This window comes from Pongo abelii, chromosome 10, assembly GCF_028885655.2.
Source record: "Pongo abelii isolate AG06213 chromosome 10, NHGRI_mPonAbe1-v2.0_pri, whole genome shotgun sequence".
Taxonomy (NCBI): Eukaryota; Metazoa; Chordata; class Mammalia; order Primates; family Hominidae; genus Pongo; species Pongo abelii.
This window is the reverse complement of record NC_071995.2, coordinates 68,665,249-68,684,470: the sequence shown is the minus strand read 5'-3', so window position 1 is coordinate 68,684,470 and position 19,222 is coordinate 68,665,249. Positions and strand designations below refer to the sequence as shown.

General features: G+C 37.0%; 1 protein-coding gene and 1 pseudogene across 1 annotated transcript in view; one reads left to right on the top strand and one right to left on the bottom strand.

The window, feature by feature from the left end:
- PTPRR (protein tyrosine phosphatase receptor type R) overlaps positions 1-19,222 on the top strand; it is a 276,888-nt gene that overhangs the window by 234,459 nt on the left and 23,207 nt on the right. Inside the window, 3 exon segments of the mRNA NM_001132350.1 lie at positions 2,625-2,704; positions 3,144-3,281; positions 18,019-18,129. Coding sequence (NP_001125822.1) covers positions 2,625-2,704; positions 3,144-3,281; positions 18,019-18,129 — 329 coding nt within the window.
- Positions 7,720-8,739, bottom strand: LOC100454600 (fumarylacetoacetate hydrolase domain-containing protein 2B-like; annotated as a pseudogene).

Below are 19,222 nucleotides of genomic sequence, written 5' to 3'. Positions count from 1 at the left end.
ACTCAAGAAAGAGAGCAAGGAGGAAACCAATACCTTTTATGACCAAGTCACACACTATCCCTATTGCTATATTCTATTTATTGGAAGCAAGTCTTTAATTTCTGCCCACATTCAAGATGAGGGGAATTAGTCTCTACTACATTATTTTAGGAGGAGTGTCAGATAATTGGATGACTACATTTTTAAACCATCACTGTCCTCATGGGCTGGTTAGTCTTTTTCTGAAACTAATTATGGCCTTTATTATCTTTAACCCCAGTTATATATAAAGTGAAATTTAAAACAAATGTTGGCTTGCCAAGTCCTGTTAAATTTTTAATTATTTTTAACTCCCATTTAAATATATTCCGTGAAACTTTCTTCCTCTAGTACTTCCTACCTCACCTCCTCTTTGATTGTCTCAGTTTGGGTAGGGAATGTAAGAGATTGTGTTTACCCAGAAGATGCTCAATGATTGTGTGTTACTAAAAAAATATGGGAATGGAGGAAGTTTTTCTTTGCTGCACCCCTATTTTTACACCACACTCCACTGAGAAGGGAAGCTGAAAAGCATTGAATTTGCTGTTTTTTAAGAAAGTAACTAAGCAACCACTAGGATATAACATTTTGTATTTTAATTGTCAGTTTACATGGCTATCTTTGCATGAGAGCAGCAGCACAGCATAGTGGCTAATGGTACTCTAGTGTTAGTGTGGATTCAAAGCCTGAATCCATTACCTACTTCTTGGCTGTGTACCTTTGGGCAAATTATTTAACCTATCTCAGTTTCCTATCTGAAAAATGGGGAAGGACTCTTACCCATTATCTTAGGTACTTTTATTAAAGTTACATGAAAATTAAATGACATAATATCTGTAAAGCATTGAGAACAGACTCTGACATCTAATAAACAATAAATGTATATTTGTTATTATTTTTTAAATTAATTTTATTATTATTATACTCTAAGTTTTAGGGTACATGTGCACAATGCGCAGGTTAGTCACATATGTATACATGTGCCATGCTGGTGTGCTGCACCCATTAACTCATCATTTAGCATTAGGTATATCTCCTAAAGCTATCCCTCCACCCTCCCCCCACCCCACAACAGTCCCCAGAGTGTGATGTTCCCCTTCCTGTGTCCATGTGTTCTCATTGTTCAATTCCCACCTATGAATGCTCACCATCACTGGCCATCAGAGAAATGCAAATCAAAACCACAATGAGATACCATCTCACACCAGTTAGAATGGCAATCATTAAAAAGTCAGGAAACAACAGGTGCTGGAGAGGATGTGGAGAAATAGGAACACTTTTACACTGTTGGTGGGACTGTAAACTAGTTCAACCATTGTGGAAGTCAGTGTGGTGATTCCTCAGGGATCTAGAACTAGAAATACCATTTGACCAAGTCATCCCATTACTGGGTATATACCCAAAGGACTATAAATCATGCTGCTATAAAGGCACATGCACACTTATGTTTATTGTGGCACTATTCACAATAGCAAAGACTTGGAACCAACCTGAACGTCCAACAATGGTAGACTGGATTAAGAAAATGTGGCATATATACACGATGGAATACTATGCAGCCATAAAAAATGATGAGTTCATGTCGTTTGTAGGGACATGGATGAAGCTGGAAATCATCATTCTCAGCAAACTATTGCAAGAACAAAAAACCAAACACCGCATGTTGTTTGTTATTTTATGAGCAGACTGAAAACTCACTGAAATGAATCATAGTTTTTTTTTCTTTTGTTTTGTTTCATTTTTGTTTCTGAGACAGGGTCTCCCTCTGTTGTCCAGGCTGGAGTGCAGTGGCACAATCTCGGCTCACTGCAACCTTGGCCTTTCGGGTTCAAGCAATTCTCATGCCTCAGCCTCCCAAGTAGCTGGAACCACAGACATGAGCCACCATGCCAGGCTAATTTTTTTTTTTTTTTTGAGATGAAGTCTTACTATGTTGCCTAGGCTTGAACACCCAGGCTCAAGGGATCCTCCTGCCTCAGCCTCCCAAAGTGCTGATATTACAGCATAAGCCACTGTGCCCAGGCTTGAAATGAATCATGTTTATCTTTATCTTTGCAACCTCCCTCTTCCCCTGGCTTGCCTGTCCTCACACAGATAGCACATAACAGATTATTAATCTCATCCATCTCGGAAGATCAGGAGATCTGGCCAGGACATAATGGTCAGACAAGGTGAAGTTGAGACCTGAGGGTCTAAATGAGATGAGATAGTAAAATACAAATAATTGATAGAGTATAGCCTGATTTACCTCCATAGGGAAAGGAGAGAGACGGGAGTGAGGAGACCTGGTACAAATTCCAAATCCAAAGTATAAGAGTGGGAGCATAAATGAGAAATGAGGTCGAGAACCAGAACAGATGAGAAATGGCCTGAAATATAAACTCATCATCTCAGGCTTATGGATGAGCTTTATGTCAGGAGTGAAGATGAGCCCAAATGTCCCTCAATAAACACATATGGATCAAGCAATGGACACCAAAGACAAACATTGACATGCACCAGATAATCAATACATAACAGGTTTCTACTTACTGGTTATTGGCATTTTAAGGAACTTTAAAAAGAGTAAATCTGTTTAATACATTCTTTTTTGTTTTCTTCATTAGATCCCCTCAGCAGAGTGTGTTTAAGACCAAGAAATGTAACTGATTCATTGAGCACCTACATTAATGCTAATTATATTAGGGTAAGTAAATAAGTACAAATTTCTTTCTGGTGACTTACTATTTGGAATTGTTGGTTTTATTTTGTTTTTCCTAGAGTAGATTAAGCGTGCTTTAACCTGATTACCAGCAAGATTTCGTTTTGTTTGGTTTTTTATCTTAGTCATAATCAACATTGTTAATGGGTCTTTCATGATGACTATCCTTTTACTATGAGTCTCTGGCAACAGTGCTCTATATGGGCACTCTGCTGGGGACTGGGCATTACAACCCTCAATACCATGTGCTATCCTTAACTTGCTACCAAAATACCCATGGAAATTGTTGTACTAGAATCAGTGAAGCCGTAACCTATGTTGCTTTTGTGCTAGCCCAGCTATTTCATTGAAGATCTTTCACCTAAACTTTCACTGCAAGGCATGAACTTAAAAACCAATATTTTTGTCTCTTTACTCCAACTAGGGCTACAGTGGCAAGGAGAAAGCCTTCATTGCCACGCAGGGCCCCATGATCAACACCGTGGATGATTTCTGGCAGATGGTTTGGCAGGAAGACAGCCCTGTGATTGTTATGATCACAAAACTCAAAGAAAAAAATGAGGTATGATCTTTAATCAAGTTCCGAATGTTATACATGTTCTGTTGCTATAGAAGAGATATTGTATAAGTAAAATTGCCATGGACTTAGATTTAAGATGGAAACTTTGAGACATTTAAAGGCTAAGTCACTTAATACATCCCAAATATAATAACTGCTATTTTCCTATGAATGTTAACTTTCTTTCAGACAAGTCAATATACTTGTCATACACATATCTAATTTGTACCCACAAAAGAAATAAGGGGCCATGAATTATCATCCTAATTTATAAGCAGGTAAATAAAACCTGATTCACTCACACCCGAGTCATTTTTGAACACCTACTATGTGACAGGTACTACTGCAGTCATTGGGGATATAATAGTAAACAAAACACACAAAGATCCCTGCCCTTGGTAGATTTTAACTTTCTAGTGGGAGAAGACAGACAAACAACACTACACATAATAAACTTATAAATAGTGTAATATATGAGAAGAGATCAAACGCTATAGGAAAGAAAGTAGAGCAGGCTAAGTGGAATGGGTATACCAGGCAGTAAGGAGGGGGTGATGGGGAATTGCAGATTGCATTTAATAATGCAAAGAGGGTGGGCGAGGTGAGCCTCATTAAGAAAACGAGATTTGAGGGCAGTTACAGAAACCAATCAACTTTCTCAGTATCTTCATAATAAGAAATCCAAGAAAGACAGAATTTGATTTCATTTCCATACTAGTAGTCTTTTCTAAGGATTTAGCTTGCAGAATACTTATTCTGTATTTTGCATTATAAAAATACAATTGTAATATTCCTGAGGGCTGATATCCGAGGTACCGCTTACATTTTAGGACAACTGACTGGGATTATTTACAGTCTAATTTTAATCAGCATTTCAGTGTTTGTTTTCTTGTCAAAAATATTGTACCAGGGCTTCACCATGACAGTAAGAATTTAAGAAAACTGAGCATTCCTTTATAAGCCTTTGGTGATTATAATCCTTGAGGACAGCATAATCCTGCTGCCAATGGACATCATCTAGGCTCACAAAACAGCAATTTATATGTGTTTTAAAGTTTGTTATTTTTTTATATTTTTGCTACAATAGATAAAACTTTTTTTCCTGAAATATATTCTGGAAAAATAGTGTATTTTTGTCCAGTGGGTGAAGTTATATACTCAATTCACTACATGGCTTAGTAACTAAACACACTTCTATGAATCTGATATTAAAGCCTGAGGTGGCATTATAAAAATAACCCCTAATATTCTCAGCTGTTTCCCACACAGTGTCAATCTATCAACATATTAAGCCACTGACAATTCCTTCACAGTTGTTTAATATGCATGACATTTTTATGATAGAAAAGATTTTTCAAGTTTAAGAGGTGTATTCTCTGTATGTATACATTTGTGCATTCCTACATAGAATTTATGTAACACAGCAGACTAGATAACCTGAAAAACCTCCCACTACAAAACCAGTTATACTGTGCAAAATATGAAACAGCGTGCAAAGAAGAGCTTTGAAAAAAAGTAAAGGAAATCCCAGTGCTTAATAAAAAGAGACTAAAAGGCATAAAACCAGAAAATTAAACATATTGTAATGGTAATACAAGAACTAGAGACAAAGCCTGATCTTGCAGGAGCCAGGTGTTGGAACTGAGACCTTACATAAAGTGAGCACCTTCAAAGGTAACACCTCCAGTAAAAAAGTGAACCACAAAAATAAATCTGCCTGCTAACATAGGATGATGCTAAGAAATTCGCCTAAGTCTGGCCTTCTTATGGTATAAACAAAAAGGCTCTCTTGAGTATTTAAAGCTGAGAAATCACAGAATTCAAAAATCAAGAAACACCAAGTGAAGTCATTAACATAAAAAGTAATACTAGGTTGGTAAAGCCCTATGATACTTTACAGAAACGAAGGCAAAAACTTTCTGATGCACATACTCTCAGCATATACCTCACAGATTTCCATAGAAAAGCCCAGCCAGGGCAAAGCAAGAGAGCCCACTAGAGAAGCCGAATGCTCATACTTCCCACCAAAAAAAAAGAGCCAAAACAACAAATCAGGATAAACTTTTACCTAATTGGGAGATAGGAAAAAATCCAAATCATATTAAATATAAACAAATAACTTGCAAATTAAATATCAGTGATTACCAAACTGATAAAATAAATAAATTCAGTTAAATGCTGCCTACAAGAGGACACAGAAATGTTAAAATGGAAAGGATGGAAAAAAATACACCAAACTAATACTAATCAAAAATCAAGTCAGATAAAACTGACTCTCAAAAGAATAATTCTCAAAAGAATATTCTCAAAAGAATAATTACTGGAGAGGTTACCAGAGATAAAGAATGTCAGACGAAAATGACTTTCAAATCGAAACAATCATTATCAGAGAGCTTACTAGAGATAAGGAATGTCAATCTATAACACTAAAATGTGAAATTCACAAGTAAGATTCTAAATATAGAAATGCATAATATACATAACCTCCCCCCAAAATATCTGAAGCATTAATTGGCAGAATTAAAGAAGGAATTGATAAATCACCATCACACTGGGAGAAAACCCAACAAAAACCAGATATTAGTATTTATTAAGCAGACAAAAAATAAAAATATAGAAAAAGTTTATACATAACCTTTATTCAAATTAACAAGCTTAGTTTAAGAAAGATATATAGAACCTTCCAATCAATACTCTCATAATATAAATTTTCAAAGCATGAGATCTTATGAAAAGTGACCATGACTATATAGCAAGTCTTCGCAAATTTCCAGGAATAACTATACATATATGCTTCGATTACAGTGCATTAAGTTAGAAATAAAAAGCAGAAAGATAAGATTAAAAATACACTTTGACACTTAAAAAAGTTTTAACACACACACAATTCATGGATGAAAATGAATTTATAATAAAACTGTAAATTACCTACAATTCAGGGATGATGAAAATATTACACATCAAATCTTGTGAGATGCTGCTAAAAATGCTCATAGAAGGAAGTTTATAGGCATGAATATGATATTATAAAAGAATTTGATCTAAGCAACAGACTTAAGTTAGTAAAAGAACTATAAATGAACAGGAAAGAAAAAAGGAAGGAATAATGAAGAATAAATGTTAATTAAACATAAAACAAAGATAAAAGGATTGATGAGGGCAGGCATGGTGGCTCATTTCTGTAATCCCAGCACTTTGGTGGCTAAGGCAGGAAGATTGCTTGAGGCCAGGAGTTTGAGACCGGCCTAGACAATGTAATGAGACTTATATCTCAACAAAAAATTTAAAAATTAGCCAGGTGTGGTGGTACGCACCTGTTGTCTTAGCTACTCAGAAGGCTGAGGCGAAAGGATCCCTGGAGCCCAGAAGATTGAGGTTGCAGTGAGTTATGATTGGGCTACTCTGCACTTCAGCCTGGCCAACAAAATGAGACCCTGCCTTAAAAAAATTGTTTTTAAAGGATTGATGTAAACAAAAGTCAATTTTTTGAAGTCTAATAAAATAGGCAAAACTAGCAGAATTAAAGGAAATGCAAACAAAAACATTAAAAATGACTATAATTAAAGCAGAGATTTAAATAAAAGAGGACACTATGAACAACCTCATGCAGTATTTAGCACCATTTCATAGATCTGAGCAAAGTGCCTTACCCCTGCCCACTTTGGTTTGAATTTTCTGAGTAAATTGTCATAAAATAAATATTATTTCAAAGTGCATTCATGCCCTTACAAATTTCTTATTATTTGTATTTCTTCTTCTATTACAAATAAAATCTTATCAAATCAACATAGCACCATAATTTATGAAACTATTTGTAAATATAAGTATGTAAATGTTTTCAAACAAATAATATTTTCCCCAGAAAAATTACTTACTTATTACATGCAATTTAGTGTTGCATAGGTACTAAGGATTAACACTTGGCAAATTATATGTGAAACAATATCTCACAAGGATTACAGAATAGATTGTAATAACTGTGTAAGATACATTATGATGTTTGTTCTTTTGAGCATTTCAATCTTTGAATCTTGTAATGTATGTTTATCTGTGTTCACTCTTACAGAAAAAGTCAGGAATGTGCCTTTAGTGCTTTACCTCATTCTTGAATCAGGGTTTTAGGAAGGCAGAAACTAAGATTGCTGGTTAGGCAGAAGACATTTCCTAGAGGGTGTGTAATATGTGACATATTTTAAAGAAATCCAATAGGGATGATGTGAGCAATTATTAATATGCCAAAGCCCCAGCAGACAGTTGCTCTCATCCTCCTTCTCCAAGACCAAGGATGTCATTGTACCAGAACTGCTGTATAAGTCAAATATATATTTCTTTTTTTTTGCTTTGGCCCAACGTATTTATTGAAGAGAGCTCTGTCCTTCTCCCTTCTACCTAGAAGAGGAGGCTTGCAGCCTGGCACCTGCCCACACCTGGCATTCGACCTTTCCCTGGGCTAGGCTGAGTGGGAGCAGATGCCCCCATCCTATGACCAGGGCCTGTGCAGGAGCCATCATACCACCTTGCTGATGATGACACCTAATTCTTCAATTTCACACTGGACTTCATCTCCCTTCTTGAGAAAGACAGGAGGTTTCCTGAATACACCGACACCTGGGGAGGTCCCAGTCAGGATGACATCCCCTGGGTAAAAGGTGACAAACTGGGAGACCCAGGCTATCCGCTCCTCTGTCTTGACCACTATCTGGTTGGTGTTGTTGCTCTGGACCACTTCCCCATTCACTTGGCAGCAGATCTTTAAGATGTGTGCATCTGCTACACTGTCCTTGGTCACCAAGGCAGGGCCCAGAGGGCAGAAGGTGTCGAAGGTTTTTCCCAGCAGCCACTGTTTCCCATTATGTCTGATCTGCCGGTCATGAGCACTCACGTTATGAGCCACAGTGAAGCCAGCCACATGGGCCATGGCATCTGTGGCTTTGATGTGCTTGCCTTTCTTTCCAATGACCACGGCTGCTCCACTTCCCAGTCTACCTCCTGGCTCTCTGATGGGAGGACCATCTCATCATAGAGCTCCACAATGGAGTTGGCAAACTTGCTGAAGATGAAAGGTTCCGTGGGCACGGGCACATTCTATTCTTTGCAGTGGTCCACACAATTCATGCCCACACACACCACCTTATCTGGCCACGTGGCTGGAGCCAGGGAGGTTACTTTTAACCATGGTAGGACTGGCAACTGGGCACCCAAGGCTCTTCTTGCCACTGAGAGGGTGACCTCTCCCTGCTCTAGGAACTGTGTCATCATTTTGCGGAGCATAGAGTCAAAGGCATTGAGGTTGATAACCCTTCCACCATTCCCCATCTCTGGGCCCAAGTGAGGCCCCACCAGGTGGGGTGCCTGGAACTGGACTAGTCTCATGTCTCTGGAGGGTTGAAAGGGCCACTTCTGAGCCTGCAGCAGAGCTGTGAGCAACCTTCTTCTACCAGAGACCAGCATCAGAGCCTGGCGGTGGTGGCTGGTCCTCCTGCGCTGGGTTAGTGCTTGTGGGGCCGGAGGTCAAGGACAGCAGGCGCCTGAGCGCTGGCACCAATGACCGCAGCTAGCCAGGGAACTGCGTGCAGCAGCCTCAAATATGTATTTCAGAGTGATACAGAGTTGGTTTACCTATGATGCTCAGAGCTCTCCTTTCAGTATCTGCAAGGGGATAAAGCATATCTTGTTCTTTCTTTCTCAAGTGCAATAATTGTCCTCAGAGATAACCTGTTGTTACCATTCTCAGATTTCAGTCTTTACAGGACAGCCAAATGGATCTGTGGAAAGCTAGAATTTTTTTTTAACAATTCCTACACGAATGGGTAGTTGAAGTTTTCATTTTTTTCTTTGGCCACATAGTTCAGAAATTGGAGAAATGATTTTTGTTTGTGTGTTACAATTTTTAGCCTCCTGTCTTTTTTAATGTCTGAGATATACCTTCTGGGGATATCTAAGTCAAACATTTATGTTATATGTCTTCTATGTGTAATCTGCTTTGTGCTTTTTTCCCCTGCAGCCAGTCATAATCCCAAATATTACAATAAAAATTTTGTTATTTTTTATTATTCATTACTCTTTAAAATAAAAATTTCTTTCTGTCTAGACTCTCTAAAGACGTAAATATAATACAATACAGGAAACGCTGATGTTTTACAGATCAAAATAATACTGAGAAGTCTGGCACAAAAGAAATACACAGTAGACTTCACACTACCAGGAAAATTCTGTTTACCAAAAATGTGCCAACTTTCAATTGTGTTAAGCGTCATTGTTTGGAAAAGACAAAAATCATTTCCTCCAAAAAACATATGGAGATGGAGTTATCTTTAGAAATTCCCAGGCTTTATAGTTTCATGAAACTTTCTACTTTCTAGCAAATAAATAAATGAATAATTGCCATCTCTTATTTAGTAACTCCAATATTCTCATGACCTCAATGTTTTAAAATGAAAATAAATTAAAAATGAAAATATACATAGCTGAAAAAACAGTTAAGCTGCAATTAAAGAGATTTTATTGCTGGTAAGTTTGAGTTCCTTCATTTAGATAAATCTCAAGAAAAAGGGAATTCCTCTTCAGAGAAGGAAACATTGAAACGACAGTGTTCAAATTCCATTACTGGAGAAGACATAGTGGCTTAAACCTATAAAACTGGAACTGGAAGAGCAATCCAAAATGGCAAGTAGTTTTTGCACACTTCCAGGGAAACAAAGTCCCCATACTACTTCTGGATGTTACTTACTGCACTTCTCTCCCCTTTCAGAAAAGAAGGGAAGTAGGTGTACATGTTGGCCATGTTGCATACACAGTGGAAGATGTTTTCTAGCCACTACCATTTATTGAATATATGTGCTAAGCACAATTTGAACATACATAAATTCAGTTTATTTTACTCTAACTCTACAAAGTGGGTTTTACTATTCCTATATTATAAATGAGAAAACCGAAGCTCAGAGAGAATGAGAGCCTCGAAGTTAGTGAGTGATGGAGTCCAAATTTCAATCCAGGCTTGTTTAATTCCAAAGCCCAGGCACTTAATCATTGCCCCAACATTATAAGGAGCCAAATAAAGAATTAAGACATTAGAAGGCAAGCAACCCACTTTTGGTCCCAAAGAGCAATAAGACCCTGAACGTATCTTTCATGAAGTGAAGGAATCACTGGATAATTTGGCCTAACATACTGCTCTCAGTTTAAAACAGCTGTACTCTTTCTCTACATTTACGTGCATCTTTCATCTGAGTTAACCTACTTAAGTACTCTAAGCCCCATTTTTCCCATTGACTTATTCAGTACTTTGCAAACAGTTCAATCTCAAAAAGCCACAAAAGAGCCATATATTAATTTTTTCCTTCTTTCATTCTCTTCCCTTTTCTATCTGCTAAAATTATAGAAAATATTCATTTTAATTACACATTTGGCCAGAAAGCTCATATGATACCTATGGGTCTGAAAAGTGAGTAGGTGCCCAAGGGGGAGACCTTTAAAAGATGTTCCATTGTAATCCCAGCACTTCAGAAAACCAAGGTGAAAGGATCACTTGAGGCCAGGAATTCGAGACCAGCCTGGGCAACATAAGGATACCTTGTCTCTACAAATGAAATTTTTTTTAAATTAGCCATTGCCATGATAGGAATAAATAAACAAGCCAGGCATGGTGGTGTACACATGTAGCCCCAGCTACTTGGAAGGCAGAGACCAGAGGATCGCTTGAGCCCAGGAGTTTGAGGATGCAGTAAGCTATGATCGTGCCACTGCACTCCAGCCTGGGTGACAGTGTGCAAGCTTGTGTATGTGTATATATATATAGCATATATATATATATGGCTTGTGTATATATATATATATAGCTTGTATATATGTATATATATAGCTCGTATATATATATATACGCACACACACACACACATATAGCTTGTGTATATATATATATAGCATATATATATATAATAGCTTTGGAAGATATATTTAAGCGTTCCAGCAGTAGAAACCACAGTGCTTAGTTTCTCATCGAATGGGAGTAAGTGAGAGCTTGACTTCGGGATTTCTGGTTTGGGAGGTTGAGTGGATGTGATATCAGTTTCATCTTTAACCTGTTTGATAAATGTTGGAGCCTTCTGGCTGGTAAAGTCTTTTAAGTCTATTAAGCAGTTAGAAATAAGGGTACTCTGGAGAAATGTACAGGTGAGAGATAGAGTTCAGACAGGTAGTGGTTGAAGTCATGAGAAGGTACAGCATTGGTGTAAAGACAATAAAAGAGGGTATTGTGTTATGTTGTATATTCTGCTTTTAACATTATGAGTATTCTCCATGTCATTAATAATTCATCAAAATGTTATCTTAAATTACTAGAATTTCATTGTGTGGATGTGCTAAAATGTAATTATTTCCTTATTGATAGGTACTTAAATTGTTTCCAATTTATTGTCCACAAAAACCTTAAGACCTCATTAAGTCAAATTGCAGCTACCATATATGTCTTTGATTAATTAAATACATTCCAAGAAAGTTTTTTTGGAAATATAAATATTGACTAAGCAACTAAGCACAGCCCATGTTTGCCTTTACAAAAGAGTTTCTTTATTTAAATTTTTATTTTTAATTTTGTGGGTATGTAGTAAGTGTACATATTAATGGAGTACATTGCCTTAAATTTCATCATAAAATCAGATGTGCATTCATTCGGATAGAAAGATTGGCTACTCAATAGATATGTAAATTTTACTTTAAGATAAAGTGGACTTTATTAAACTATATGTTTGAGGAGAAAATAAATTATTCTGGTAAGATACTAATAAGAAAATGTTAATTATGCCATGTTAAATTCTAAATGCATAAAATGAAAATATATCTTCTTTATCATTTATAATTAGCTAAAAAAATAGAGTAAAAGGTAATCTAGAAGGTTCAACAAATATACATGGAAAGCTTCGAAACTGGACTGTTGGATCTTCTGAAGAACAAAAATTTATGGAGCACTAACAGTGTGCTTGAAAATTAATCCTTATAGTAAACATATTTGTAAACCCCATTACAAATGAGAACACTGAGGCACAGGAAGGCAACTTGCCCAAAGCCAAACAGCTGACTCCCAAGCTGCTGCTGCTGCTGCTGCTGCTGCTCCTCCTCCTCGTCTTCGTCCTTATCCTCCTCCTCCTCCTCTTCCTTATCCTCCTCTCCTCCTCTTCCTTCTCTTCCTCCTTCTTACCATTACACTATGCTGCTGCCTGGAATCCACTTATGGTGGGAAAGGATGGTCTACAGTGCAAGAAGTGATTGCATCCAGAAAGTGGTGTGTATGATTGCTTACATTCAAGGTTAGAAATCTTTAACCATTCTCTTTAGGAAGAGGAGATAGACAAGACGTTTTGATCAGGTTTTAAAAAAAATGTCGAATCTGTTTATTCAAACTAGTGGACAATTTGAAAGTGTGGACTAGGATTATGATGGGGAAGTCATCCTCAATTTGCAGATCACTGTGGAGTAGACTAAAGGATTCATGCTTTGAAACTGAATGAAAAGAAACGAGCAAACCAAGTCCCATAACCAGAGGGTCTATCCAAACAAAGTCAGAGAAGGTATTATTGTGGGAGTCCAACCTAGCAAGCAAGCAGGAGAGAGTCCCTTTCTGGTATTCAGCTTTCCTTTAGAGGATCAGAATTAGATATTATGAATGCTGTCACTGGGCAACTGGATTCATGAGCATAAATTGGAGTCACAAGATAAATTAGGATCTCATGCAGGACTTTGCTTATGAAACACGAATCCATTCAAGATGGATTCAACAGGGAGCAAAGAGACCAAAGCCACCACAAGCATGACCAAGGCCACCTAGCCTCTGATTTAGGGCCATCACGTTGGTGGAGAGGCAACCTGGCCACCACTGTCCAGCAGTGACAGGCAGCCTAATTTCATTTCATGGGTAACCAGGGGGTTGATGGCTATGCTGCCCAAGCAATTAAGGGTGGCTAGAAATTCAGATGCTGATTGCGCCCAAACAAAATTACTCTCCTGTCCTTCCAGGCATGCTTATATTCCAAATCTAACTTTGCACCTTAATGTTTAATCCACAGTGTTATGTTCAAACTGCATTAGCCTGCTTTACTTCCAACTATAGTTAGAAGCCCTCTTGTTTAACACAGTTAATCAGCCAGGCATGGTGGCTCATGCCTGTAATCCCAGCACTTTGGGAGGGCAAGGCGGGAGGATCACGACGTCAGGAGATCGAGACCATCCTGGCTAACACAGTGAAACTCCGTCTCTACTAAAAAATACAAAAAATTAGCCAGGCATGGTGGTGGGTGCCTGTAGTCCCAGCTACTCAGGAGGCTGAGGCAGGAGAATGGGGTGAACCTGGGAGGCGGAGCTTGCCGTGAGCCAAGATCGTGCCACTGCACTCCAGCCTGAGCGACAGAGCGAGACTCCGTCTCAAAAAAAAAAAAAACAGAAAAACAGTTAATCAAAAATGGTCAATGTGAGAATCATAAAAAAAAGTAATTTATTTTATCTTAAAACATGTACATTTGTTCATATTCAAATGTGTTTGTTTATTATGGGGTTCAGTCTTAGGAGTGTTGGTCTGAAGATGGAGTTCTAGATCACATAGTTTATGTCAATCACATTGTTTATATATTATCAAAATTTTCTATTTTAGTTTATTTAAAATGAAAGAGAAAACAGAAAAGCCTATGAAACAATATAAATGCAGTTTTCTATTTAGATTTTTTAACTTAGAGACAAATTTCTGTCATTGTCTCACCTGTCCCTGATTTGACTGTAGTTTTCTTTACTGGTTTACTTTTTTCACCAGTGAAAAACTTACTCATTCAATTATCTCATAAAACTTTTTTATCTTTTAAACCTCATATTTTATTGATTTCTGTAATATGTAATTAAATTACCGGACTTCAATAATGAGTACACCTGCCATAAAGGTGTTTTGGTATAAAAACAACTTGAGGAACATAGAGATCAAAAGATGGTAACAGAAGTACTGAGCTCAGTAGGAGAGTGACCCAAGACTATGCAAGGTTGCATGTGCCTCAACATATTTGACAAAGGAAACAGGTCATTGGTCAATGCTGTGGTTAAGTAGCGTTGGTTAAGAGTCAGTGTGGAAATCAAAGATGGAAAGTTTCATTCATAAAGTGATATTTTCTTGGAAAATTCTAGCCCCCCAAGGCAATTTTCCCCTACCAAAACACCTGAGCCTTTGTGTCCTCATCTGAAAAATAATTTAAATAATACCTGCTACCCACCCTACCTACTTCAAAGGATTGTGGAAGGGGCTAAATGATATGATGTTGGTGAAGGTACTTAAATCTCTGAGCCTATGTCAGTAATATTCCATCGGAGCACCAGGAATAAAAGTAGCTATAGTAATAATAATTCTAGACAGTCTGACCCAATCTATCCCTCTCATGTATTAATATAACCCAAATGAAGCTAAGTATGAAGATTTTATTTACTTAGAGCCACATTCTATGTGATGATACATATCTTTAGCTTATAGAGCAATATCTCTGATATTTAAATATATAGAAACTAAAAAGAAAATAACTTAAAAATAGGTTTTTTTTTTTCAGGCAACTAAACAACTAGCTAGACCGCCTCCTCAAATAGCCCTAACTTGGTGGGGGCCAGAAGGAGAATCAAAGAAAGAAAAAAAGATCACGAAAATATGAGCTTGCAGCCAGGCGCAGTGGCTCATGCCTGTAATCCCAGGACTTTGGGAGGCCGAGGTGGGCAGATCACCTGAGGTCAGGAGTTCAAGACCAGTCTGGCCAACATGGTGAAACCCCGTCTCTACTAAAAATACAAAAATTAGCTGGGCGTGATGGTGCACACCTGTAATCTCAGCTACTTGGGAGGCTGAGGCAGGAGAATCGCTTGAACCCGGGAGGTGGAGGTTGCAGTAAGCTGACATTGTGCCACTGCACTCCAACCTGAGTGATAGAATGAGACTCCATCACAAAAAAAAAAAAAAAAAAAAAAAAAGAATTTGCATTGCTTTGTGTTACATCCTACTTTTGCTGTAAACCACCAATTACAAAGAACTGGTTAATGTCCAGAATCTTTTCAGTCAGAGTTTGATAATAACTTGTTTGCACAAGAGACACAGTCCTCTGGAAACCTATTTTTTTCTTCCAAATTATGGATTCTTAGAATTAATAGATAATTTTACTGAAAGGATAAGCCTATCTAGCAAAAGAATAGTGATGATTTGGGGTTATATTCTGCTAAATAGCATGCTATTTTGAATTACCTACAATTAGTGTGGTTTCACAGTATTATCTGTAAGACAGCATTTTTCTCCCTTGCCTTTTCTGTCTCTTTTATCTCATTGTTAGCACCACAATAAAGAAACCCTAAAAAGCTGTACAGGAAAATAATTTGAACATGAACTTGTACTCTCAGAAACAACTGCATTTGCAGCTCTCCCCCACCTCATATTCAAAAGTACCCACACTTATTTGGTCTCTTTTTCTGTCATCTAAATGAGGGAAAAATGTATTCAGTGTGTAAAAATAAGCTATTGTATCTCAGAAAGGAGATGGGATGCTAATTAAGGGTTGTTTGAATGAACAAGTCACATTGCATTGTCTACTGGGAGCTGACTGCCAATTGCTTTTTTGGTCACGAGTCAAAAAAAACATTCAAGAGGGCCCCCGGCAAGCTTGGGAGAGAAGCGAGCAGCATTTCCATTTATCAAGTAGGTGCAGAAGCTTGTTCAAGTATTAAGAGTCAGGGTGCAGGCGACAAGCTCCTGCTTTGCAGCTTTTCTTACTGGTTTTGACAGCCACCTTCCTAAAGAGGGGCCTGCTGCTCAGGTCTGATCGTGGACAATGGGGCACGTACGCCAGACTGCTGGACTACTGAATGAATGCCTCTTTCTTTGTTCAATACCTTTTTCAAGATTCTTTGTCATTCTTCTTGGACTCATCGGGAGGCATGGGTTTTAAGATACACAGTAGCTCGGGTCTTACAGCGAAATAATTGACGCTTCATTGAAAGAAACCAGGCAAATTGGTTAGTATGATTACCTTTAACAAAGTGGGAAAATTTTAGACATTTGGCAACTCATAGATTTCGAGAGAAATGAGTTGCTCTACTTTAAAAAGGTTTCTTCTCTTAATGTTAACATTTAAGTCAGCCAGAGTAAGTCTTTTGGTCTGATAGCCTGAGAGTCTCAGGTGGCATGTAAATAAACTGAAACAATTTACTTCATTTGGAAAAAGGGTCAAAATGTAGAGGATGTAAATGTGTTTTTATTGTAATGGATGAAAGAAACCGATTCTGCTAGGTGAAGTGACTTCCTTCGCTGTGCTAGCTTGTAGAGTAGTGGTACTTAGCATAATAGAGCCCTGGAGGTGTATTTCTGATACTTTATGTGACTTTTCCTTCAGTTCTATAATTTTGTGAGTCTTTTGCTGCTCTTTTAAATCTATAAGTATTTAAATTTTTATCAAGTCTATTCATATGCCTTTGACAAATATGAAGAAACAAGTGTCCTGGGTATTAAAAGGTCCTCATTGAAGGCAACAAATGAAAGAATTTCTATGTAAACGTGTATATGGTTGGGAGAAAATAAGTGCTATTTAAACATTTCTAAAATTATCATTGCTTCCAAGAGCACTCAAAATAAAACATAAACATTTGTCATTTTACATTCTTTATCATCAAAATTTGTGGTAAAAAAATAGTTATTTTACAGTTGTTTAAAAAGCAAAATGAGATTATATGTATGCTTGAATCTCATTTGGCAATTTTTATTTAATAATGGTAACTGGCTATAATAATACCAAAATAATATTTAATGCATGAAGATCTAATCACTTTGGGCCAAAAATCTATCACCCAGTAGTTTTAAAATAACAACAGCAATAATAACATGTTGTAAGTGCTTATTCTATGCCTGGCTTTATCCTAAGTACTTTCCAGATAGCCAATAATAAAGAAACTATAACCAAAGGGGTTAAGTATCTTGTTCGTGGATTCACAGGTAATGAATGGTAGAACCAAAATTTGGACTCAGGCTCTGAGTTCAAAGCCTGTGCCTTAACCACCATGCTATGTTGCCTTGCTTGCAGTATAATTATTATCATTCTTTTAAAGCTCCTCAGGAGGATCCATTATAAAAATATTTTTAACATAATTTTTGTAAATTAGTTCCATAAGTGAAAAAAACTGTTGGTCCGGGAAAATATAATACCATAGTTGTATTAATGATCATTACATCTGCCTTACATATAAGGGAAACTTGGTTGTATGCCATCTAACATATTAGATATTCTCATTAGACATAAGTTTGTTGAAGCAGGAAAATGTAACTTTCCTCAATTACGGTGGAAAAACATTCTTTTTATTTCTAGTCAGCACATGATAAATTCTAATATTTGGATCTTCATTTCTTAATTCTTAAATTTCTTAACTTCTTAATTAGTTCTTAATTTCTCTGAGGAGTTTTGGGTAATTCTGCCTTTTTTTGTATGGAGTCAGCAGTGACAGTGTTTAATAGGCACATATAAAATTGATACTTTAAAAAAACTGTTGAGATATAATTTATATACCATAAAATCTAGCTGTTTAAGATTTATAATTCAATGGTTTTAGTATATTTACAAAACTATAAAAATTGATATTTGATATTTTAAAATTAATGATATAAAACTCTTGAGATGCTTGAATAAAAAGTACTCCAAGGCTAATAAAAGCCATTAATATTTGCTGTATTCTCTTTCTCTTCCTCCAGAAATGTGTGCTATACTGGCCAGAAAAGAGAGGGATATATGGGAAAGTTGAGGTTCTGGTTATCAGTGTAAATGAATGTGATAACTACACCATTCGAAACCTTGTCTTAAAGGTAAGATTATGTAGCTATAGCCATCTACAAAGTAGATGATGTTAGAGGATTACATTTCTACTTTGAAATTACTTAAGTACTACAAATGCAATTTAAGCAAATTAAATAATGTTAAGATCAAAGAGAAACTATAATCATTCCCTCATGTATTTTTTGTTGTCAACTACTATTAATATGCAGTGTAATTAAATCAATGTAAGTAGACATTAAGAAAATTCATTATGTAGGATGTTGTGATCCTCTAATTTGCATTAATAAAATATCTCTGATTTAACCTTTTGAAAGCTTTTAACTAAAGGCTGTGCTGGAGAATTTACCATGATTTTTTTTAATGTCATTTTGGTCTAAGCAGCTTTAAGTAAGGCCTGGAAGCTGTGAAACAGAAAATCTGCATTTGTGGGTGGCAGTGGGAAGCAAGACAAGCCTGAAGTGTTGATGAGATCTTCAGAAGTGTGGAGTTACAGTAATTTATAGGGACTTTCCCCAGACGAGATTATGTCATAGGAAAACTATCTTATTTAACTCATGGGCAGCAGATGCTGAGAAATGTTACCATGGTATTATTTTTGCTTCTGGAGAATAATCACCCAAAAATTTCGATCTTATCTGCAGCCTCACTGCTGGGACAGAATCATCACAAAGAGGAAGAAAACAGGGGCAGAGCTACAGTGATGGCTTTTATTGGGAAGTTTGGAATAGGAAGGCATTTACCAAAACCTGTTTTTCAACACATGTTCTGGAGTGCCGGGGAAGTTTGGAATAGGAAGGCATTTACCAAAACTTGTTTTTCAACACATGTTCTGGAGTGCCAGGTTCATGCCACACCCTCACCTGTGCTGGGTTTCCAGATGATGTGTGTGGGCCCTCACCCAAAGTGTTTCCAATAGAGGGATCTCAGGTAGCTTCTTTATTGCTGTGATTCCTCACTCCTATTAAATACTGGAGTTTTGGATGAGTGTAGAGGTATTAGCATGACTGATATGAAATTGTGTTCTATTGATTAATATGTTTATAATAACTTGTCAGGAATGCTCATAGAGCAGGAAACAAAATATATCATTCTTTCTTGGCTACATTTTCACCTACCATCTTG